Consider the following 24,140-nt stretch of genomic DNA (forward strand, 5'->3'; position numbering starts at 1 on the left):
TTTTTCTATCTGCTTTTTTAATAATGATGCATCAACCCCTTAAATTTGGTGCTGTGGTTGTCTGTTTATTCTTTATTTATTTAAAACATGTCTAGGGTTTAAACTGACTATAAAACATTTAGTGTGAGGGGAGAAAACCAGAGATCTGCTCTATAAACCTGATCTATGTAAAATTCAGTTTTCATTTAATCTGACCTCTTTAATCCCACTGAGTTTCTGCTTGTGCCATTTCAGCCTAAGGTATCACCGGGTACATAATCAAAACGTTTTGAACAAGAGGTCAAGCCCATCTCCAGTCTATAGCCTACTGCATAATGCAGGGTTAAAGTGAATATCATTTCCCGAGACAGTAATGTGGCCTCCCTCAATGCAAGGTCAGAATCTGGAAACAGTTAAACAATTTAAAACAAAATAAAAAAATTTTTTTAAATTAAATAAAATTATATGAATCCTGCGCAGTTCACTTCTGCCAACGTAAAATGTAACTTCAATGTAATCTCCAATCCGGCTTGTTTATAGCAGATTTAAGGATTAGTTTTAAAACGTGGACGGCATTTTCTAATTTATTTATTTGAAACGTATTCAAAGTATTACACTCCAAAATACCACTTTATTCGCACTTAAATTTCTAAATGCTAATAATGATACACTTTATTCATATAGCCTTTTAAAACAAAAAGATTGATAAAACAAATCAATATATAAATAATAATCAATTTAACATTTAATGAAATTCCTTGCTTTGTTGGTTTGTTTTGGGGCCGGTGTGGCAGTATTTTATTTTAATAATAAAACATACTGACCGACTATGACATTTTTAATGCAGATTACTTATTTTGTAGCTTGTTGTCTTTCACTTTATTTGTTATCGTTAAAAAACCGATACAATTTCAGGAAATCCTTTATCTTAGGGAGGAATAAGTAAAATAAATAAAATAGAACAGTTTAAAATCATTGAAATAGTCAAAGATGATGATGTTTTTATCTAGAATATAATCTTGGAAACTAAACCTGACATATTTGCTGTAGATGATTTTTTAACGTGTTGTCTTCCATTGTATTTGTATTATTAAAAAACAACAACAATGCAGAGTGACTCACAGGACGTAGACGCTGCCCGCGGTATGTACGTCATCACCAGGCGTCCGCAGAGCCCCTCTTCGCGCCAAGCGGCTGCAGGATTTTCTGACTACTGACAACTAACCTGAGCGTAAAACTGCGAGAAAACGTCTCCATCATGGTACGTTTCAGACTTTAAAACACGACGAACGCTTTAATAAAGTGTTAGCTGCAGGTTAAACGGGAAAAACCTAGCAGGCTGTGGTTTAAAGTTTAACCAGGAGCATTTTGATTATCGTGTTTGTAACCGTTGATATCGTATATATTGTTTTGGTAGAAAAAAAAAAAAAAAATCCTGGGGAGCCCATGACAGAAAGAGACACGAGTGTGTTTGGTTTCAGAATGAGCGTCTCAGTGTAGACGTCAAAGTAACAGAGTCACAACTGGTTGTGTCTTGGCTGCCACAACTCAAAAGGGAAATGGAGTCCAGCATCCTCCAGCTCCCAACTGAGGAGGCCCTTCACAAAACCCCACAGCTGGTGTCGTCACAGGAGGGAGAGCAGGCTCCGCCATCCTCTCACTCACGTTCACAGAGGTTCTGTGCACGGGCTTCTTCAGGGGACAGGCTCCCTTCATGTGGCTGGACTCTGTCTATGACTGGACAAGACATCCCCCTCACCATGAGGGTTGCACCTCCAAGTGCACTTGTGTGTTTAAAAAACAAGAGGGGTGTATGGGGAGGGGAGATGAGTGGGATTTACAGTAAAGGAGAAGCGGTGCTGTGATGAATGCGAGTGAAGGTTCCCCACAGGGTTGTTTGGAAAAGTGTGTTTTTATGTATCTGTTGTATTTTCAATTAAAATTTCAGTAAATGAAGAAATCCACTGAAGAGCTTTGTTGTTTTCTGCTCTCAGGACATCAGGCGCTTCTTTCAACCGACTGCAGTGAAACCTGCGGTGCACAAGCCGGCGCCAAATGGAACCGTGAAAGCTGAAGAGAAGAAGAAGAAGAATAGCAAGCCGCTGTCTCCAGATGATGAAGTGAAGCAGAAAAAGAAACCGAGCAACAAGGCAAGGAAATTGATTTAACATAGGAAACAGGGAATTACCAGTGTCCCTGTTAATCTCATCTAGATTTTAACAGTTTTGATCTGGAACTGTTCTAATGTGGAAGACTACTGGCACACATCTTATTCTGTGTTTTTTCCAATATAAAAATGTGTCTACATTTGACAGGTGTAAGAAGAGTGATTTTTGATTTGGACCTTGTCCATTATTTTCTGGATGTGAAGAAAAACATAATCTCTCTTTTTGTGTTTTTACGATAGGCTCACTCAACCGAAACTGTGTTTTATACATTCTTGATTCTCTCTGTTGATCCAGTCCAGATGTTAAAAGTCTGAACCGTAGTTTTTAATGTAGATATTGGGTTGTAAACTGTTCCTTTTTTATATGTGGTAAATCAGGTTAATCAAGTATATAGGTAATATATTTAATATAGCTTTTCTCTGTCAATCTGGACATTATTTTTAACATTGCCCAGGCTTAAATTATGATTTTGAATACACTGTCACTACTGGAAATGGATTTTTTTATTTTATCTGCAGCGTTTTATTGTTTAAGTTTCTAAGTTTTAAATCTTGTAGTAGAAAAATTAACTAAACATGGTTGACAAACTATTTTGTATTTGGATAGTAAGTTTCTGCAGCCTTGTAAGAGACTTTTATGACTTGTATTTACATACACCAAATGTTTAAGACTTGAGCTGTTTTGTGGTCGGCACAGTGTTGAAATACGGCGAGACCATTTGTTACTTAATTACCCATCAAAGGAAGGAGTGGATGTCTTCTTATCACCTAAGGAAACACATGTGAATCAGCTGCTAATGTTTAGATTCCTCTCCTTCCCCCAACCATGTATCCTTCCTGGATTGGTTCAGAAGGACAGCCCTAAATCCTCCTATATAAGATCTATGTTTTTGACTGTTCTTCATCCTCACTCTGAGACCCTTGTGGTTTCCTTGTGTTGATCCTTTCTGCAGAAAGCCCCTTATTAAATACACGTAGATAACTTTGTTGTTTCCAGCCTCTTGTATCTCTAGATTTCCATCACAATCTCCTTAATATCTGATCCAAATATAACTTTGGTATAATTGTGACCATGTGCCTGTTACTGTATTATTGTATTGGTTTCATCTGGGTTAATTATGTTTTGGTTATGTTTTGTTTCTTTCAGGTCAAAAGCCCCAAAACAGAAGAGAAACGCAAGGATGGTGAGAAAAAACGAAAGAAGCCTGCCGTCATAGAGTCGGGTAAGAACATTGCCGTTCTGATATATGGTTCCCCTTCAGAATAATGCTCTCGTTGCTCTTCATCCTCGCTGTGTCTTTTCTTTACCACCTGTCTTTATTTTTCCCTCCAGACTCGGAAGAGGAGGAGCCAGTCAGGAAGTCAAAGATATCTGCCAAAGAGAAACAGAAGAGCAGCAAGCCCGCGCCGCCTCCTAAAAAAGATCCTGTGCAATATGTCTCTGAGACAGGTGATGTTTTTTCATCATTGTTCAGACATACTGTACATGCTAGAGCTCATGTCATGCTTGATTTAGGAGGATGGTGGTTTTTATAAGATATTTCTCTTTTTCAATCGTAGACTCAGACAGTGACAACTTTCACTCCTTGAAGAAGGTTTCTCAAACCAAGCATGACGAAACGTCCAAACTGAGGAAGTCAGAGGAAGAGAGTGCTCGTCCGGGGGCCAAAGAGGTGGCGACACCTCCCGCCAAGTCGCCCTCCACGAGGGCAAAGACTGGGCTCAAGTCTCCTCCAGTGCTTGTATCCCCCAAGACGCCTCCTCCGTCCAAACAAACCCCCACCTCAGTGATGGACTACTTCGGCACCAGCACTGTTCAGCGCTCAGAGAAGAAGCTGGTAGCCAGCACCAAACGAAAGGCTGTGAGTAATGACAAAGGATTTTATTCAAGGTCACTACTAACAACTGATACTTTTGCAACAACTGACTTTAAAAAACAAAACCCATCTTCCTCTTCAGCCAATTCAGGACACGGAAGATCTGATCAGTGATGAGGAGATTGCCAGACAGCTGCAGATGAGTGAGGACATGGAGGTAAGGGCTGATCGACATAAACAGCGGATCAGTGAGGAGCTAAAAGTCAGAGCTGACACAAGTAGTTAATTTATCGAAAAGTCAACCAACAGTTATGCTGCTATTTATATCTATTAGAATGTCACTCGGTAGTATTCATACGTCTGCCAAGGCTCAACACTCCCCTTATATTCAGTTTTCTTTAAATATGCTTTTTCATCAATTATTCTCTTGAGAAATCTATGTCAACTCTTCTATTATTTGGATTAAAATCAGAAAACTAAAGTAATTTTAAACTCTGAAAATAATGGGCTTTATTTTCAAACCTTTATTTTATAGATCAAATTATGATAAGTGACTGATACATATATGTTGTGAAACTATAATTTAAGGAGTTATTACTGTCTTCTCTGTCAATCTGAAACTTTACAAGTTGTTAAGAATCAGTTGGAGAATTCCGGAAATTCAAAATGTTGAGTTAGTATTTGCTTAAATCCTTGAATGTAACCTCCCACCCCACACACACACACACACACATGGGGGCAGTTGGTTTTTCAGCTTATCTCATAGTAAAATAGATTGTACTCATAGTGTAACTTTGCCTCTACTTTTCCATTCTCATGCTTTTTCTTTCTACCCCTGACTTTACGCAGCTGGAAAAGCAGGTCCATGAGGATGAGGAGTTTGCCAAAACACTGGCCATGCTGGAAGAGGAGCCCCAGGCCAAGAAGGTAACTTAACAAAATGATAAAAAGTCAAGCTCACTTCCGATGATTGCTGTCATGAAATTGAATAAGTAATGTCCTCCTCATTCAGGCTCGTAAAGGCTCTGATGAAAAACAAGCTCAAGCTGCATTCCCCAAAAAGAGCTGCACAGACTCTGCTGCTGGCAGCCCGAGCAGAACACCGACCAGGATCAAGTCTGAAGACGTAATCAGTCCGACTCCTAAGAAGAACCTTTCCCCTGTCAAAGCCAGCTCCAAACTGGCCATGATGAAGAAAAGAGATGAAGAGAGCGCCACAGGGTCTAAGAGGAAGACCCTCATTTCACCCTCAAAAATTAAAACCTCTCCCAAGAAGGAGCCCATCGCTTCATCGAGCTCACACATGAAGTTCACACCCAAAACAGGAACAACTCCCACGGCACTTAAAACATCTCCCAAGGAACCAGAGGTGAGCTTTGAAGACACCTTAATATCTTAACATAATAATAATATTTTCCCAAAAGCCAACTGGTTCTGCAGCAATCACAGAAACTCAGGATAAAATACCAAGCAGAAAAACTCAAAGTGAACATCTGCATAAGTACAAGTGTTAAAACAATTGAAAGAACAAGTTACCATGTCTCATATGTCTCTTAACCTGATCAGAGCACAACCACAAGTCCTGATGACGCTGAGAAGAAGAAAGGTAACCCGTCAGCTTTCAGGAACTACCTCAACAGAGATGGACCACGAGCTCTGGGCTCCAAGGAAATCCCAACGGTAACACACACCAGCCTTCAGACAGTTGTGTAAAGAAAAGCCGCTGACCACCATCTGTATCTCTGACTGTACGCTGTGCGTGTTTTCTCCAGGGAGCAGAGAACTGTTTGGAGGGCTGTGTGTTTGTGTTGACGGGGGTCCTCGAGTCTATGGAGAGAGATGACACCAAATCCCTCATCGAGCGCTACGGGGGCAAGGTGACGGGTAACCTCAGCAAAAAGACCACCTACCTGGTGCAGGGCAGGGACAGCGGGCTCTCCAAACTCGACAAGGTGACTGATGTGTCCTGAAGAAAACTGGTGTGATTGTTGTGATCTATGATCGATGACGAGTTAACGGTGTTAAAGTCACAGTTATTACATTACACTAGTTTAATAGCAGTTTAACTGTTTCATTTCCCTTCCTGACTCATTTCTGCAGTGTTTCCCTGTGTCTGTCTTAGACATTATGTTCATCCAGTTTTTAATTCTCTTCCGTCTCACTCTGCTCAGGCCGAGAGTTTTGGAACCAAGATCCTGGACGAGGACGCTCTGCTAGAGCTGATCAGAACCAAACCAGGGAAGAAGTCCAAGTATGAGATTGCTGCAGAGGCAGAGGTCAGCAAAGTATTTACTGAAATATAGTATCTCTGACTCAGTTATTCGTTGATTACACTTAACCAAAATTTTTATTTGGATGTGTATATCTCTCTCAATTAGAGCAAAGCTTCCAAAACCAAGACTCCCCCCAGCCGAACGTCGAAGAGCACCCCCAAAGCCCAGAAGATCTCCCCTTCAAAGGGGAATTCCAGGTCTCCTCAAACCCCGAGCCCGTCAAAGACTGGCCTGGCACAAGGTCACGGGAGATCGACCAGAAGTGGCGGCACCCCACCTGGCAGAGGCACAGGTCACACGGCCCGGAGGGAGCTGGGCCTTTCCTCCTCATGTTCAACTTCAGCCCCAACACCATCAATATCCTCATCCAGAACTGCAGAGGACGCCAGCATGCTGTGGGTGGACAAGTACCGCCCGCGCTCTCTGAAGACTGTGATTGGCCAGCAGGGGGATCAGAGCTGCGCCAATAAGCTGCTGCGGTGGCTGCAGAACTGGCACAAAAACCACAGTGGCACCGTTTCCAAGGCTCCAGGTAGCAGGCAGTTTAACTTGAAAACCATAGCTAATTTTGTATAAAGTAAGGGTTATCTCTTATATATATATATTCACCTCTGTTAAAGACCACATGCTTGGTGCTGTTTGTCAGGTGCAGTAAGGTTTGGCAAGTTTGGAGGGAAAGATGATGGATCAGGATTTAAAGCTGCTCTGCTCTCTGGACCTCCGGGGGTGGGGAAGACCACGACTGCTGCCCTCGTCTGTGAAGTCAGTAATAAACAAGAATATTTGGCTCAGTCTTTGGTGCTTTTGAACTATTACTTCAGCCAGGACTCCAAGCTGTGACTCAGCCTCTTCACTGTGTGTGTGTGTGTGTGTGTGTGTGTGTGTGTGTGTGTGTGTGTGTGTGTGTGTGTGTGTGTGTGTGTGTGTGTGTGTGTGTGTGTGTGTGTGTGTGTGTGTGTGTGTGTGTGTGTGTGTGTGTGTGTGTGTGTGTGTGTGTGTGTTTTTTGCAGGAGTTGGGCTTCAGCTACGTGGAGATGAACGCCAGCTGTGCTCGCAGCAAAAACACCCTGAAGCAGGTCATCGCAGAGTCACTGAACAACACCAGCATCGAGGGCTTCTACAAAGGTGACACCTCTCACAACTATCCTTTCTTTTTTTTTTCACAAGTGAACCTACAGCAGCCTTGATACAGTCATGTAATTGCCCTGTGAGCAGACACACTCCTGATGTACAGCAAGCAAAGATATGCCCAACAGCTTAGAGCTGTACGTCTGTCATGGGGATGCACCCAGTGAAAGCCATATGTGCTGATGTTATGCAGCAATCTGCCTGCCTTCAGAGGACTGTAAAAACTTAATGGATGTTTTGACTGGGCATTGACACAGTGAGGGAGAGTGAAAAGACCAACAGGTAAAACGTTTCAGATTCTGAAAATGTGGCAGGACAAATTTGACTGTAAAGGGCTGCCATAGTTTGTTATTAATGGGAAACTCTGTGGTAACGGTTGGTGTTTGTGTTCTGTAGGTACGTCTAATACAGTGAGCAGCAAACATATCCTGATCATGGATGAGATTGACGGCATGGCTGGTAATGAAGACCGTGGAGGAATCCAGGTAAATAAACACGTTTCGGTATTAGTCACACAAAAGTTCCACGTTTTTAAAAGATGATCAAACCTACTTAAAAAATAACCAGATCCAGAGGTCGCACTTCTCTGACTTGATATCCACTTCCATAAATAACAACTCTCGAATCAACATGTTTCCTTAGCTCTCTGCTCCTAACACAATGTCAGACTGAATAACAAAGTGACATGATTGTTTACTGTCTGATAATCTTTCATCTCCAGCTGTCTTTAACATTCAGTGCTCATTAGTTCCTCTGCCATGTGTTCATGATGCTGACCTCTGACATCTCGTAGGAAATGATCGGCCTGATCAGAAGCTCAAAGATTCCTATCATCTGCATGTGCAACGATCGTAACCATCAGAAGATCAGGTCACTCGCCAACTACTGCTTCGATCTGCGCTTCCAGAGGCCGCGAGTGGAACAGATTAAGGTACACAAACGCCCGGCCCGACATCTGACAGTATATCAGAATGAAATGACAAAAGCTTTGAAATCATAATGTCAGCGAATGTAAATATTTACTTTCCCCTCTCACTTTCCTTTTCCATTTGTCAGGGAGCCATGATGTCCCTTACTTTCAAAGAGGGAATCAAGATCCCTCCTCCAGCTCTCAACGAAATCATCCTGGCTTCCAATCACGACATCCGCCAGGTAAAGAAGACAACATGTCGTAAAAGTCCAGTCACACCAAGGTTCTGTCGTTGTTTGCCACCCTCTCACCAAGCTGGCTTTCCTTTCTCCAGGTGATTCACAACCTGAGCATGTGGTCCGTTAAAGAAAAGGTGATGACGTACGACCAGTGCAAGTCTGACTCGGCCAGCGCCCGCAAGGACATGAAGCTGGGGCCGTTTGACGTTTGCAGGAAGGTGTTTGCCTTGGGCGAAGAGACCTCCCACATGAGCCTCATCGACAAGTCCGACCTCTTCTTCCACGACTACTCGCTAGCTCCGCTCTTCGTCCAAGAGAACTACCTGCACGTTCGTCCAGCGGCTGCCAGGTGAGAGACGGTTCCCAACATTTCCCACCTGAAATAGAATCACAATAAAATCAATGATATTATTTCACAAAAATGTGGAGCTTATTATTTCATGTTCTTACAGTGGAGATCTGAAGTCCCACCTGGTGTTGCTCAGCAAAACAGCGGATTCCATCTCAGACGGAGATCTGGTTGACAGACAGATACGCTCTCGGCAGAACTGGTCCCTGCTGCCGACCCAGGTAACACAACATGATCCTTGTATCATAATCCTTATATTTTATTCTTTTCGGGAGCAGATGGTTTCCTTTAAACTTGTGAGTCAGAAATGTAAGGTCTCTTGTAAATAGTTTTTTGTATAAAACACTAAAAGTAATTATATGACAGATTTTGTAAACATAAACTTTATCCTTATCATTCTTGCAATAACTTGTGTGTGTGTGTTTGTAGGCCATCTATGCCAGTGTGTTACCAGGTGAGCTGATGAAAGGCTATATGAGTCAGTTCCCCACATTTCCCAGCTGGCTCGGCAAGCACTCGTCCACCGGTAAACATTCCCGTATCATTCAGGAGCTGAACTCACACATGAGTTTAAAGTGAGTCGAACCTGCATCTCTCCCTAACTCTTTACACCTTCAACACAAAATCACAGTGTTTAATCAGTTTGGCTCCTGCAGGACATTGAGCAGCAGACAGGCTGTGAACCTGGACTACCTGCACTACCTGAGGCAGGCGCTGGTGAGCCCACTCCAGAGGCTCGGAGCTGAGGGCGCCGGTCCGGCCGTGCAGCTGCTGGACAGCTACAACCTCATCAAGGAGGATGTGGACAGCATCATGGAGATCAGCGTCTGGGGCGGACAACCTGACCCCTACTCCAAACTAGAGTCTAAGGTCAGGAGGAGGCGAGGGGTGTATGGTTTGGGCTGTTGTGATTGGCTGGCAGTGGAGCCGAAAACAATAAGTTGATAGACTAAAACTAACTCCAGTACATTATATACTGTGGTTGATGTTGTTTGTCCAGGAAATGAGAGTTTTAAAATCTGTGCTGTCTTTATCCTCCCAGGTGAAGGCAGCTTTCACACGGGCCTACAACAAAGAAGTTCATCTCACACCCTACTCGCTGCAAATTGTGAAGAAAGGCCGGGCTGGTGGTGCTGCTGGTGGTGGTGGTGGGGAGTCTGAGCTGGGAGGAGAGGACATGGACAATGGACGTCACGAGTCCGAGGAGGAAGGGGAGAGCCTGAAAGCCGACGCTATGATCAAAGTAATTCAAACTGCAATAGTGCAATCGTCTTGTTCACATTTCACACTAAATCACATTATGTTCTATCTATTTATAATATCTCATCTGTCTCTTGTTCCTCCCTGCAGCAGAAGAAGGCAAAGGCCACCAAGGAGTCGAAAGAGAAGAAAGAAGATTCTGGGAAGGGGAAAGGAAAAGGCAAAGGGAAAGGCAAAGCTAAGAAATAACTGTTCCTCGTCTGCCTCCAACAGAATGTACATTTTTTTCTCTGCACTTAAAACGATCCTGAAATGAGCAGAAAGTAGGGACGCTTGCCTTAGACTCTGCAGGTAACTCATCTGTCACTCAACCAAAACCTAAAATACTCCTGACTTTTTTTAACTTCCTGTCTCCATCCCGAGCAAATGATGATTAGTGTCTGCCTGTTCTACCCGTTATCATGTGTGTACCCCTCCGCAGTAACGCGTGTCCAATCAGGAGCGATGTGCGTTTCTTCTGTCATCTGTTTGTGGTCCAGGTGTCGAGGCTGTAAATAATGTGACTGTTACCTTTTTGCTGGGACCACAGTACATTCCTACTCCTGTTTGGTTCCACGGTTAGCACTGACGACTCTGTAAATGTCACTTTTGTAAAGATTTCACGAGGATGAATAGAGAAATATCTCCCTCATGAGTGTCAGTGGTTTTTTTTCTAATAGAGAGAAAGCAGTTTTGTTTTATAACATGTTGTCACATTTCTTTTTGAAGTTAAAATCGGGTATTTGTAAGACGCATTTAAAAAAAAAAAAATCCAGCCACTCAAAAAGGGATCTTCGCCGGAAAAATAGAAACCAAGTTCAGCTCAAGGATCAGCAGATTCTGTCATTAGTGATTAATTAGGGCCCGAGCACTGACAGTGGGAGGCACTATTGAAATTGTAATGATTATTATTATTCAGGCAAATGAATTGGCTTTTTGAGGGCTTTAACATGCTCAAATTCTTACCAAAATTTGCAGAGAGTTAGAAAGTGGTGAAAATTTACATATTCTGGAGGAATTTTCAATGGGCATCGCAAAATGGCTCATAGGGTGCCCCCCCCCCCCGAGACCCCGGAACGTGTTCACATTGACCGATCTTCACAAAAATTAATACACAGGTGTATCATAACCAGACAAACAAAAAAGTTTCCAGGTGCAATTGGAAACATGCAACAGAAAGCCTGCTATTTTGCATTTAGTGGCCATTTTGGCCATATTCCACATTTTTACTTTGTTTAAGACAATGAAATAAAACTGTGAATCCACAATTACTGCTGGTTGGAAAAGTCTTAAATATGCAAAATATTACATACAAAGTCTTAATTAAGTTTAGCTATCTCTGAATTATTTTAATGTTCATATATAAATTTGCCCTTATTGGTATTGGATTTTTTACTCACACACTATCAATATTGGCATCTGCACCACAAGTCCAAATAGGAAGGGCTCTCAGGTTTTAGTTTTTCCGGACAGAGCAGGTAAATGAGTCGGTTCGGGTCTTAACCTAAACCTAAATCTAACCCTAACCTTAAAACCAATTCTTAACCTTCAAACAGTCCTTTGAATTTGTGAGGAACAGCCAAAATGTCCTCATTATTATGGTATCTGACCAAAATTTGGCCTCAAAACATGACATGCACACGTTTATCATAATGATGAATCTGACCCAGGACAAACGAGATCCCTTGAAAATTCCACAGTGGAGGACGCAGAGGGAGATTTGAGGCTCCGTCATGTCTCTGTTTTTCAAATAATCAGTTTTCTCTATTCTTTTGACAATAATTCATTGACAGAAAAACCCGTCAATGATATGAATGTCTCTGATTTATCATCTAGAGTAGCGGGGCTTCATCTGATTGGCCAAATATATTGACAAGCAGAGTGTGAATGCGTGGCCCATCGAACACCATTTATCGCAGTTTTGCAGCCTACACAAACTAGGGCTACGTTGTAGCACTAACAGGCCTGAGCACAGTCAAATGTCAAGCCTGTTGCAGTCGGTGAAGAGAGAGTGATCGATGACCAAGCACACGTCTCCACGTTGCATGCCTTTTGCGCTCTGCGGCAAGGATAAACGCTTCACTTCCTGTAGCCAGCAGGTGGCGCTGTGGTTTTAAGTCATGATGTTTTTGTAGATGTCATCAAGTCACGAGTCTTGTCTTACACATCTAGTTCGGACTTGATTGGACCAAACATGTCTGAGATACAGAAGCTCGTGTTTTGATGGGGTGTAATCAAACTTTGACGCCAGGCCATGGTCACACCGTGTGATGAAATCAAATCTACCCACTCATTTTATATCTCCATCTTGTTTAGGTGACATTCCCAGAAGTTGAAGTTGATCTGATGAAAGCCCTACAACAAGTTCATCAAAGTAAAATTGTAGAAAATGATTAAAATGGCCAAAAAATCCAAAATGGCGGGCTTCCTGTTTGGTCTTGCATATCTATCCAAGAGACTTATTTCTTTTTCATGAAGAGACACATGTCCCTATAGATTTTTGTAGAAGTAGGCCAATCTTGGTGCCGGGGCTGCCCTTTAGGGGGTGCTAGTGAGTTATTTTGCCACGCCCAACCTGAACCTTAAGCTGTTGTAAAAACACAGAATTCTGACCATGACTACCGGATTTAAGTTAAGAACTTCATTGACTACACATCCATTCCATCAGTTATTTTATTGTCAATTTTGCAGTCAAGGGGAAGCTTATGGGGGAAATTGAATTACAGTGCTGCGCAAACAGTTCAGACATTTACTGTTCAATATTCCACATAAAGCATCAGAATTGTCTTAAATTCACTTTCAAATTTAGGAAACCGTTATTTTATTTGTGACGATACAAACCATCTAAAACCACCTACACCTTATTGGCCAAGTTCGTGTATAAAAGGCACTATTCCCAGACTTGTCAAATCTAGACTAGTTTATAACACAGAGGCTATTGATTCTTAAACACAGTTTGGGATTTTTGTAACATCAATCTGATTTGAGTAAATGCAAAAATACTTCACCACCTCAGACCAGATCCTGATCAAAATCATGAAGTTATTACAAAGCTGGGGAGGAAGAAACCTGTCTGAGTCATCTTTTAAGTCCCTTCTTAAAGCGTACTTCCACCAGAAACAATTCTGTTTTCTTTATCTGACAAGTATTTATTTAACTTTTTATATTATCACTCTTTTCTTGCTTAAAGTGGGTTTTCAAAGGTAATATTTATATATATATATATATAATTTAATGTTAATGACACTAGAAATGTTTTAGGGGACATCTACTGTGAACCATGAAATTGGCTTTCATTTTAATTTAACAGCTTTGTGTTGTCTTGTCTCACTGCAACCCAAGGCTTCTTTTTGTGCCATTTCCTTAGATCTTCTATCTTTCTTCTCGTACTTTAATAAATAGAGTTTTAACTTTAATGTACAGCAGTGCAAATGCTTAACAGGCCAATCTTTTTTGAAAACAGAAATGCTTATGAGGTAATTTTAAAAGAGCCTGTCCCAGGTTGAAGAAGATAAAAATAAATTATATCAAAAAAATGACAGGGTGCAGCTTAAGCACATACCTTGTGATTTTCAAATGGCTACTAACCTATGACACATCCCAAAAGAAATAAATGAGTGACAAAAATACAGCTGCATCTGGAAATGAGCAAAATTAGACAAAGTACCAAGTTCAAATTAAACATGGAGAATATAAAGAAGGTCATCCTTTAGCTGACAGAAGACTAAGGCACTGAACTATTTCCGTACATCACTGGTCTTTATCTGGTTTGTAGATAGACAGGGTCCGGGCTGAGGGGTCAGTGGCATTGGTCCAGCGAGGCATCCAGTAATGGGAGAGCCACTCAGCCCGACCTGGATAGAACTTTTCAAACACCTGTCTGAAGTAGTAGGCCTCTTTGGTGCATGGAGGCAAGTGAGGATACGTCTTGTGAGCCTTCTTCATCTGATCGTCGTTCACCTGAGAGAAGACAGAGCAGACACCATAAGTAAAATAAAATGCCATTCTATGAAGCTTTGACAAATTCTGTCTCCTGATAAAAACCCTATGATCATAAAAAACAGCTACTATGTGTACCATAAAGATTTTAAACACCATTTTAAACATTAATGTAGCAGCAATGATCTTATTTCTATGTAAACATAAAGTGGTGTTGGTCTCTTGAGCAGAGAATGAATTCACACTCCCTGCGTTTGAGTTGTTCAATTTAGTTTAGTTAGGATTAACTATAGGATGCTCACAAGCACACATAAGTACTCCGTCTGCACATGCAGCACTCTCTCTCACTGAGGTTAGACGGTGGATGCCTGAGACGGCGGCAACATTGACAGGTTTTTAAGGGGAATGTTTTTTTTTTAAAGATATTTTGTTTTAAAAGGGGATGGAATCCCCCTTCATCCCCCTACCAATTGCCTGTTGCACTGCAGCAGAGACAATTAATTGCAAAAGTAGGGGGAATTTTCCCTTTTAAATACCTGGGTAAAATCTGTATACTTTATTCAGTTTGTGAATCCAGTTATTTCCCTTTTAAACTCAATTAACAAATGTTAAAAATATATTAATGTATTTTTAACTGCAATTTTCCAATTCCTCCGTTTATTGCCCAATCAAATATAAAAAAATAATACATCACTTTGGAATTTTGTCTATTTATTTATTTATAGATCGATACATTGATTTGGGAACAAATTGATTTATGCCTATTTTTGTTGTACAATTACTCAATAATTAACTTCATCTTTTCTTTTGTGACAATTCTGTTGTCATAAAAATAATAATATATAATGATCATGTTTAGTATCCATATTAACCTTGATCTCTACCTTTTCTTTAGCATTTGCTTTGCAGTGCACTACCGCATATTCCTTAATAATTCATGAGGTAAGTTTATCCATGAGTGGATGTGGACATTGGAGGCAGCTGTTGACTGCATGTGGTGCTATCAAAATTTAATTTGTCTCTACTCTGTAAAAATCCACAGGTGAAGCTGATATATGTACAATAAATACAAAGGTAATACATTTTTAACAGTAAACCACTTGTTATCATGGAGGCCATTCATATTTTTCCTACATACATAACTACTGATTTACACTTTTATTCTTCTCTCGACATGAAAGGAATGAAATTAAACACCAGTATGAGCTGCTGTATCATCAATCTTGGTCCTACATTAACACGTACCATGGATTCTAGGTGTTCCTGCAGGTAGGTGTACCAGGACTTCTTCATAGACATCATACCATCACTGAAGGCTTCTTTACGCCTCCAAAGGATCTCCTCAGGGATCAAGTTGAGACCTTTGAAGGACTCCCTCAGAAGGTACTTTTCCACTCCATGCTGCTTACACAGGACAAACAACACAATTAGAACAAATAATTATTCATTTCAGTGCCTTTTTTGGACGTCAGACATCTGCAGTGAAGTAAACAGGTATTTGTCAGACAACATATTGCTGCAAAGATCCACTGACCCGAGGAATTTTCAACTCGTCAGGCAGGGAGAGGAAGTATGATGTGAATCTGTGGTCCAGGAAGGGAACTCTGAGCTCCAGACTTTGGGACAAAACACATTTACAAAGTCATTAACTCATTATATGATCGCTTCAAATAAGGAGGTGGGCTTTATTGGATATGTGCCCTACACCCATGGAGTTATTGGTCAAATTGGACTCTGTAGCCAGACAAAAACATTTGAAATGTTGCCAAACCACAATGAGAAAGAAAAATTACTTATGGCCCAAATATGTCTGGTTGCTGGAATCACTATACAGGTAGGAAATTCCCTAATTGACTTTTTGATTTCTCTCCCTTCAAAAGAGAAAATGTTTTCAAACAGAGAATGAACAACGCATGACTGTGTAATTTTTCTAAGTAGTAATTCTTTACCCATGTGCAGAGGTGGTGCGATCAGCACGGAGATTATCAAACAGGTAGAGTTCCTTCAACAGACGAACACTGTCCTCTGCTGCTACTTTGGGTGATGGAGCCTGGAGGAGGAACATAGATCTGTCAGTAGTAGCACTTTATTAAAGTTTAAGATACTGCAACCACTTCACCTTCATATGATGGAAATGTACCTGTTGGTGTCTCAGGATTAGAGCCAAATCACCCTTACAAAAAAACTCATCAACTCAAACTGATTTGATAGCAGCCACTATCCCTCGCAGCGGTGGTTATAATTATGCAGCCGCAGGGTATTGCTATAACTAAATTAATCGATTATGATCTATCACTGCATCAATGAAGGTTTCCACTTTCACATTGCAATACATCGGTAAAACGATTAATTCCCACCTCTACTGCCTAGCATTAAGGTCCTGCTGCCTTGTACTGTGCCAAAGGCCAAATTCCCTGGACTTTAACCACACTTCATGTCTGAAAACAGCTCAAATGAATCTTTGTACCAATTATTCAAACATCAAAGTGTTCTTGGGATATCTTGGGACATTCTCATTCTCATGGACGGATGGACAACTCTAACACATAATGCCCCAGGGCACTGGCTTTCGTTGGCGCAGCGGCATCAAAATTATTGCAACAAAAAGTTTGACTGATTCAGTTACGACGACTTGCCTTGTGAAAGTAAATGTATCCCTGAGTCAGCTCATCAGAACCCTCTCCAGAGAAGATCACCACACTGTCTGTCTTCTGCTTGATGTATTTTGAAATCAAGTACATCCCTGAAGTGGAACACACAGAAACAGAAATTTCATTAAATGAGACAGCACACTTGATAACATAATGGAAAGCTAGGTGATATGAGAAATTACCGTATTATATTATATTATACTGCATTACATTGCATATTGCAATCAGACACTGTTCACTGTTTTTGCATTTCACTTTTTATATCTTTTATCTATTTTTATTTAGATATGTTTATGTCTAAATAAATGTTACTTTGTATAAATATTAGAAAAAGTGAGTAAATAAGAAGTAAATAGTGAGTAAATATATATTGTTTCTTTTTATTGCTTTTCTTATGTGTGTTATATTTATTGTGTTTTTATGTTTCTATGTTCATTGTATGCACCAATAACCAGAGCAAATTCCTTGTATGTGTAAACCTACTTGGCAATAAATACTTTTTGTTTCTGATTCTGATTTATGATTGCTTGTGGCGATTATCAGATATGATCATTTCATGGCACAGTTAGTGACATTTATGTTGCCCCCACTGACATTTTGGCTTGAGAGTAATTCCACTGGAGGCCAGTGGTATTCAAATAGGGAAATCAGGAGGAAAAGGAACGCAGTGATTCAGCATAACAGAAACTGAGCAGCCGAAATGAGAGGGACTACAGAAAGGACGATTCAAGTACAGTATAAATAAAGGGGTTTTCTATGCAATGTAGTGTAACTGCAAATTGGCAGTCCAAATTGAACTACCAATGTAGCATCCTAGTTAAATAAAGAAACATATATACCTTAATACTTATATTCAAGTTTTCAAATAAGTTATATCACCATTTGTTATGCAAGTAAACCTAGGTATATATCCTACATAAACACCCCATGTACAATGTTATATAACAGACCTGCATATTAAAATTGTATCCAAGTTTAAAGTGTTCTGTTTTCTCCTAAACTTAATTCTAAATAAAAATTTGTTTTATTCTAATTTTACTGAACGATTATATAAAAATCACAACTGCTGGACATAAAATACACTGGTCTCCAAATTTCCATCGGCAAAAAAAAAAGCATCATGTTAAATTTTATAATTTCAGGTAGCCGAATAGCAGTTTAGAAAGCCATTTACACTACATTACGTTTTTGTGGTTTTTCTGTGTGATAAAAGTCATGTGATATTAAATTTTGCACTAACCAACAGAGGCACGGATTGTAGTGATGTCATATGTCTCCAAGTGGTAGATCACATCCTCGACTGCTTGGATGCCTTCTTCTGCAGTGAAGTTTACCTCATGGTGTTCACTGCCAATATGAGCTGCAACCTGATGAGCACAAAACACAATACATTTTCCATTTTTTTCTTTCCAAAAGAACCAACCACATACACATGATCAGACTCTGTTCTATGAACCTTGCGAGCAGCTAAGACATCTGGGCTGTCCTCTGCGCCAATTGAAAAAGTCTGGACGCGATAATCCAGCTTCTCCTCTTTGGCCAGTTTCACCAGTGTAGCAGCGACTAAACTGGAGTCCAGACCACCTGAAGAATAGACATAAGGAGGATCATCGACAGAAACATCCATTCCAAAATGTTTACTCATTAACACTTTCCAAGAAATATCTTAATTCAGTTGATGTAAATTTCTTTACGTACTCCATCGACATAGTGGTGAGTACATTATTAGTGAATTGTTATGTTTGGGTGAACTATCCCTTTAATATTTCCAGTAAAGCCCCAAGTTATAACTTTCCTTTAAATTTCCACCTTAACTTCTGTGACAAGTTAAGTTCTTAATTTCCAAGAAAAAAAATGGTATGTTCAATAAAATACCCTAACCGGAATTGATATTGAATCAAATGGGACAGCCAATCGAATGGAGACATTGTGAATTGGAGTCAGATTAATTTCGGAGCATTTGTAAACTAATGATGTGACACTGGGAAGCCAATTAGTATTATTATTAGTATTCTTATTATTCTTTATAGCTTGTTTTTTGTACAAATGTATTGTATTGTTTGCTGTAATGTTGAGTTAAACAGGTAGTTGTATTGTTTTACTAGATAAATAGCTAGCAAGCAGTTAAAGTACCTGGTTAGATAGTGCTACACGTCATATGCAGTTAATTTACGTTTAATGTACTAGTATGTAAATTCTCAAACATTACCACTTTAAATACAAGTGCAATTATTCAAAATTATTGGACAGGAGGAATAGGTCAACATGTTAATAGAGAAGTAAACCTATCAGAGGTGAGAGCTAAACTACACTCTTCAATTCTGAGGTTGAACAATTTCACAAATGGGCATTCTTATATTTCATGTTTGAACTATTTGAGAAGTCTAAATTAAGCTTTGTTCTTATAGTCAAAGTTATCTCTCTAATTGAAATAATAATAATAATTATTATTACTTTTACTTATAAAATTATCACCCTAGGCAACTCCAGAAAAGGAAAGAGTACAGTCCCTCGGGATTTTGGTTACAAAACCCATGCTGTTCATTGAACTGAGGTCAACTATATCTAGCTGTACTCTGAGATGCCAGGGGTCAGCACATCCAGGCTCCCACCTCTGTCTACTACCAAGTGTACACAGCAACATTTCCCAATGCTCTTCCGCAAGGGTGGTGGATCCACCTGGTGGCCGATCCATGTTGTTTTTTGGATTGGGTTGGACCTGGCCATCCCGGTTTAGTTTGAGTCACTTAGTATATATGAGATTTACAAATGTTTTTTAATGAGGGCTTATAAATTATGATATATTAATTTAATGGGACAAATAGCCACTAGAGCAGTTTCTGTACAGCCGTGGGATGGCAGAATTTTGTATTACCTGACAAAAGACAACCAATCCTCCTTTGAGCCATTAGACGTTTCTTAACAGCATTCTCAAACAGAGCTCTGATGTTGCTTTTCACTGATTCCTCGTCAAAGCCTGTGGAGACATCCGTTTTAAAATATGCTTAACAAAATGCTTCTCAAATGATTCAAATGAACAGTGGTTAAGAATGAACTATCACATACTTGTAGGTAGTCTCTCCAAGGTGTCATACTTGGCATGTGCAGGCTCCTGTGTGCAGCAGTGAAACTCTTCCATCTGAATAGATTGAACTTTGCCAGTCGGCTTTAAATCAAAGACCTCAAAGTGCCCAGGAAGAAAAGGAACAATGTTGGCAGGGGTGTCCATTGCATGGGTAATGTCTGTAAGGCCTGTGATCAGAATAACAACAAGTTAAGCAGTGCTTTTTCACACAGTTTAAAAGAGCCAAATTAAATGGGGGTAATAAATCACTACCTTTAGCCTCTGAGCAGACTGCAAGGAAACCATCATCTGTGAGGAGTTTGAACAAAGGACGCACACCATACGTATCCCGGCCCAAATAGACTTTCCGGTTGGCTGTGTCCAGCAGAATGAAAGCAAACACGCCATCCAGCAGAGAAGCCATCTTCTGGATGCCAAAGCGGTCATACAGGTGGAGCAAAATCTCACCATCCACTTCAGTCTGATAATCAAACTCGAACTCCTTCCTCAGCTGAAAGAACATAGCACACAAGGGTTTAATTTTAGTTCTGGTTCTTAATGCTAACATTCATCTCTCTCTAACATAACCCTAGATAAGACAAAACCTAGACATGAGCACTGTCACTTCACATTCTCTAAAGATGTAATAGAGCAAAAACTCAAATAATGATACAATGTGCCCCTTTAATTCAAAGATCTATTCTCATAAAAAACTAAATCATGCACACAGCTGTGTGAGGTATATTTTTTTTTATCTTTTCCTGTCTATATTTAACAGAGTAGTATTTCATTTTAAGAATAATTTTTTCTTATCTGGACAGGAGCATTGTATCACTCTTTCTCACACTGAATAAATAATTTAAACATAGTCTTTGTTGGAAAAAGCATGGGAACATCTCCTCTAATGTTGTAAACAAAAGCAACTGTTAAAATTCTTTATTTCAAATAAAAAATGAACAAGCCATTTAAAAAATGTTTTAATGACAATAACCAACTAAATGCTTCCTGAACTCAAGCTTTCATACCGGTCTGCCTGCATTTTAACTGGCTGCTTGCTTGAAACAAACAAGAACTGTCAGTAGGTTTTGATTGTTCTCAGAGATTTGCCTCAGGGGGATGAGCTTTTTATGAAGGCTAATGCCACACCCACAGGGTTTCTCCTTTAAAACGTGAATTCATTTGTTTTACATTATATGGGGGTTCCAAAGACTGAGAGACAATGGAAGAAATGTGTCTCTCTCTACACCATGGTCATAGGAATTTATTTTATTACAATGAATATTATTATAACTCTTTCAACAGTGTCACAGTATTAACATAGGAATTGAGGTTGTCCTTTTTTATCAATGGCAGAGTATCTGAAACTTCCATCAAGTAACGTCTCTGAGGATGCAGCTTGGGTATCCTTACCGTGTGATGGTTGTAGATTTCTCCGTTGTAGCAGAGCCACAAGAAAGGAAACTTCTTGATTCGTAAAGGTTGCATGCCATACAGCTGGTCCACAATGGCCAGCCGGTGGAAACCAAAGCAGCAACTGTTGAAGCCATTGACATTCTCAAAGCGGAAGGCATCAGGGCCCCTGTGAGCAATCTTCATGGCACTGGTGCACTGAACTGACAGGCACTCATCACTGCCAAACAAGGCCCAGATTCCACACATTTTGCAGCTGCAAAAAGAGAGACAGAGAGGTAGGTACAGTGTTGATTCATGCGAGGTCTAATGATACTTGATGATATATAATGATAACTCAGGCCCGGACCTAGAACTTTAGTTTGTCCCATTTCAAACTGCCAATCACATTTACTTCGCGGCCGCATTCAATTTTTTTTTAATTTCTTAATTGCTGTTTAAAAGGATGGATTGATGACACTCAAGTCCCTGGGTGGAACTCAATTTTGTTTGTGTTGTGGCCAGAGAGTCATTAGAGTGAAGTTATTGAATATTTTTGTAACATCTCTTTTCGGTGCTGCACTTTGTAGACGGTCCCTACGCACTAGTCTTCATAGAGACTATGTCCAGCTCAGAGGCTCAGATTGATAGAGAGGGGCATGTAGCCTGTTATCCACTTTACTACGATGGGAAAGAGACGGCCTTTTTCCATTTCCTATTTTTGATCTGAGCAAAAAAATCCAAACTACTAAAAAAAGAAACAGTTATTCGTTTTTTGGTATACGATTAAAAAATGAATAAGGAAATAATGACTTGCTTTTAAATTGTCCGGTTCTGGTTTTCTAATTGAATATGAAAATAAATTAAATCTCGGAGCTACAGTAAGTATTAATGTCAGATCCACTGAATATTTGAATTATTAAGCTTGTTACACTTGTTTTATGGGGAATGTAGCCCTGCCCCCATTGATCACATAGGGTTGGGCATTCATTTCCAAGAAAGTACTAAAGTTGTGCCAAGCCTCTCTGAGTGTGGGTTACATCAATGTTACATCAGACACCCAGTGATAGGCTCCTGATAACTGGGTTTGCAAAATCCTACATAGATAATCTGTATCAGTCTGTATTTAATTTGAATTTGTGAATAATTTTTTCAGTAGGTAAATTTAGACGCCCCGCCCAAACACACACCTTTCTCTTGAATCGAGGGACAACTCATGCCGGTGTCCATGTGGAAATAGCACGGATTAAAAGTCTGCTTCGATATGTTCTTAAACTTTAATAATGAACGACCTCTGATAAAAAAAACTGTATCGCTGACCTCGGCCCAGTCTAATCCGCACTTATTAATTTATACCCCCATGTTTGGGTCTCACGGTGCAGACATGTGGAGATGATGAAACACCCGATCATGATTGCACTAGCTGTGCTCCACGCGCGTGTGCGATTCATCAATGAAGTCTAATGTGGAAAACACAGATTTTGAAGCGGGGTTCTGCTTCAGTTCTCGCCGAGTCCCTTACCTTGTTCTCGGGTTGTCAGGGATGCCCCGTGTTGTGCTGGAAGATGAGGACACTGATGTGACTGCTGTGTCCGCGGGAGTGAGAGCAACCTAAAACCACGCACACCCAGACGGACAGCCGGGAAAAGGACCAGTAAGGGGCGGGGCAGTCAAATGGTGGCAGATAGAGTCACTTCCGGTGACGACCGGAACTGCCACTGATTTTGCTGTTTGGAGCCAGCTGCCTTGTTGCCACGTTGTCTGAGAGCAACTTCAGCTGTTTGTTATTTATTCAACGAGATATATGCTGGTTTATGAAAGGTAACTAAATCCCTCAAACATTTTTTCCAGATGAAAACCAATATATGTGAATATTTAGTAGTGAAAATATTTATTTGGGAATTAAGCCGTCTTAAATTGCAGAATAAAAACAGATGTGACGGGATGAGACCATAACTGTAGGCAGCATCTCAACCATCCACGCCCGGAACAATAAGTAAACGTTCCCGAATAGTCCAAACCCCCCTGAATAAGTGACGAACAGCGGTGGTTGCTCTCAGACAGTGTGGCAGCAGTGGCAGCTGCCATCGAACAGTGTGGCAACAGTGGGAGGTGCCTCCAAACAGACTAATAAAGTGACACCCAGCGGGTCAAAAGGCTGATGATATCGTTTCTAAGCGCAGCGGTTCCCCGGTCTTGTTTCCAAACTGCGTTGCTAATTCAACAGCTTGAACTGGTCCAATTCAAGTATTTATTGAGATGCAATGAAAGTTTCATTGCATCTGAACACGCTGACACCTGGCACAAGGAACTCACAACAACGAATTTCATTCATTTCCTTATCGGGGAGTGTAACAGTCACCCCGGCTCGGGCCACCACAAGGGAAAGTGGAACAAATAAAGTGTTTGCAGCAGTGTGGTAGATTTAACAACCTAACAAGACTAAAGAGGAGACAGACAAATGCAGAAAAATATGAATATTTGTAGCATGAGTAAGTAAGATGAGTTGTTGGAATGGTTGAAATCAGTTGATTTGCAGGAGTTGCTGGCGACCCGAAAAAGTGATTGTTGAGTGTTACTGTTGTGTCAGCATTTACACTAGGGACAAGCTGGTGGAGTTTGTTGCTGTTACACACACACACACACACACACAGAGACACACGCACTATTCAATATTTGAGTATGAATATTAATCTCAGTATGATTGCACCATTTGTCTTTGGGCCATTAACAGCAGGTATTTTATGAGGCCTGTTGTGCGTTTGCCAACACACTCAGAATCACCTGGGTGTGTTTTTGGCCATCATCCGACAAATATGTATGCAGTGCTTTCTGCCTTGGTTCTCTTCCATGACTCATTGTCTCCGGCCTTCTCTCGGTGGTGGTCTCTTGAACGCTGAACGAAGTCAAGCCCCGAGATGCCGGCTGACTGTTGAAACGAAGGCTTCGTGTTGAAGTTTTTCATGATTTTCATGCTTATACTTTCACGTGCTCGG

The 24,140-nt window shown here is 40.5% G+C and overlaps 2 protein-coding genes across 3 annotated transcripts; one reads left to right on the forward strand and one right to left on the reverse strand.

The window, feature by feature from the left end:
• Positions 1 to 1,133: 1,133 nt before the first annotated feature.
• On the forward strand, positions 1,134 to 10,753 carry rfc1 (replication factor C (activator 1) 1). Of its 2 annotated transcripts, none has more exons than XM_053418334.1 (23): positions 1,134 to 1,240; positions 1,974 to 2,129; positions 3,294 to 3,369; positions 3,480 to 3,596; positions 3,707 to 4,008; positions 4,106 to 4,180; positions 4,813 to 4,890; positions 4,976 to 5,332; positions 5,530 to 5,643; positions 5,736 to 5,915; positions 6,135 to 6,239; positions 6,342 to 6,768; positions 6,883 to 6,998; positions 7,247 to 7,361; positions 7,761 to 7,849; positions 8,158 to 8,295; positions 8,421 to 8,516; positions 8,609 to 8,862; positions 8,966 to 9,083; positions 9,292 to 9,437; positions 9,519 to 9,732; positions 9,905 to 10,105; positions 10,213 to 10,753. In XM_053418334.1, the coding sequence occupies exons 1-23, from the start codon at positions 1,238 to 1,240 to the stop codon at positions 10,309 to 10,311; spliced, it is 3,576 nt and encodes a 1,191-aa protein (XP_053274309.1). In that variant the 5' UTR covers positions 1,134 to 1,237; the 3' UTR covers positions 10,312 to 10,753. The 2 variants fall into 2 exon arrangements, with proteins under 2 accessions (XP_053274309.1, XP_053274310.1); XM_053418335.1 differs by having other exon boundaries at positions 6,889 to 6,998.
• Positions 10,754 to 12,756: 2,003 nt separating this feature from the next.
• LOC128436569 (asparagine synthetase [glutamine-hydrolyzing]) lies at positions 12,757 to 22,828 on the reverse strand. Its single transcript, XM_053418336.1, has 12 exons — positions 22,667 to 22,828; positions 21,166 to 21,421; positions 20,029 to 20,266; positions 19,758 to 19,943; positions 19,567 to 19,668; positions 18,148 to 18,275; positions 17,932 to 18,058; positions 16,677 to 16,783; positions 15,990 to 16,090; positions 15,575 to 15,656; positions 15,286 to 15,441; positions 12,757 to 14,061 (listed from the first exon to the last, which is right to left on the reverse strand). Exons 2-12 carry the CDS (start codon positions 21,412 to 21,414, stop codon positions 13,852 to 13,854), a joined length of 1,686 nt encoding a protein of 561 aa, XP_053274311.1. The 5' UTR covers positions 21,415 to 21,421; positions 22,667 to 22,828; the 3' UTR covers positions 12,757 to 13,851.
• Between the last annotated feature and the right edge of the window lie 1,312 nt (positions 22,829 to 24,140).

Source organism: Pleuronectes platessa, chromosome 3 (assembly GCF_947347685.1).
Source record: "Pleuronectes platessa chromosome 3, fPlePla1.1, whole genome shotgun sequence".
Taxonomy (NCBI): Eukaryota; Metazoa; Chordata; class Actinopteri; order Pleuronectiformes; family Pleuronectidae; genus Pleuronectes; species Pleuronectes platessa.

Coding starts and splice junctions, on each gene's coding strand:
- rfc1 (XM_053418334.1), top strand. Junction 3,370..3,479: donor GCCTGCCGTCATAGAGTCGG/GTAAGAACATTG, acceptor TTTTCCCTCCAG/ACTCGGAAGAGGAGGAGCCA. Junction 10,106..10,212: donor AAGCCGACGCTATGATCAAA/GTAATTCAAACT, acceptor TCCTCCCTGCAG/CAGAAGAAGGCAAAGGCCAC.
- LOC128436569 (XM_053418336.1), bottom strand. CDS start 21,414: ATGTGTGGAATCTGGGCCTTGTTTGGCAGTGATGAGTGCCTGTCAGTT. Junction 20,267..21,165: donor AAATCTACAACCATCACACG/GTAAGGATACCC, acceptor ATGTTCTTTCAG/CTGAGGAAGGAGTTCGAGTT. Junction 16,784..17,931: donor TACAATCCGTGCCTCTGTTG/GTTAGTGCAAAA, acceptor GTTCCACTTCAG/GGATGTACTTGATTTCAAAA.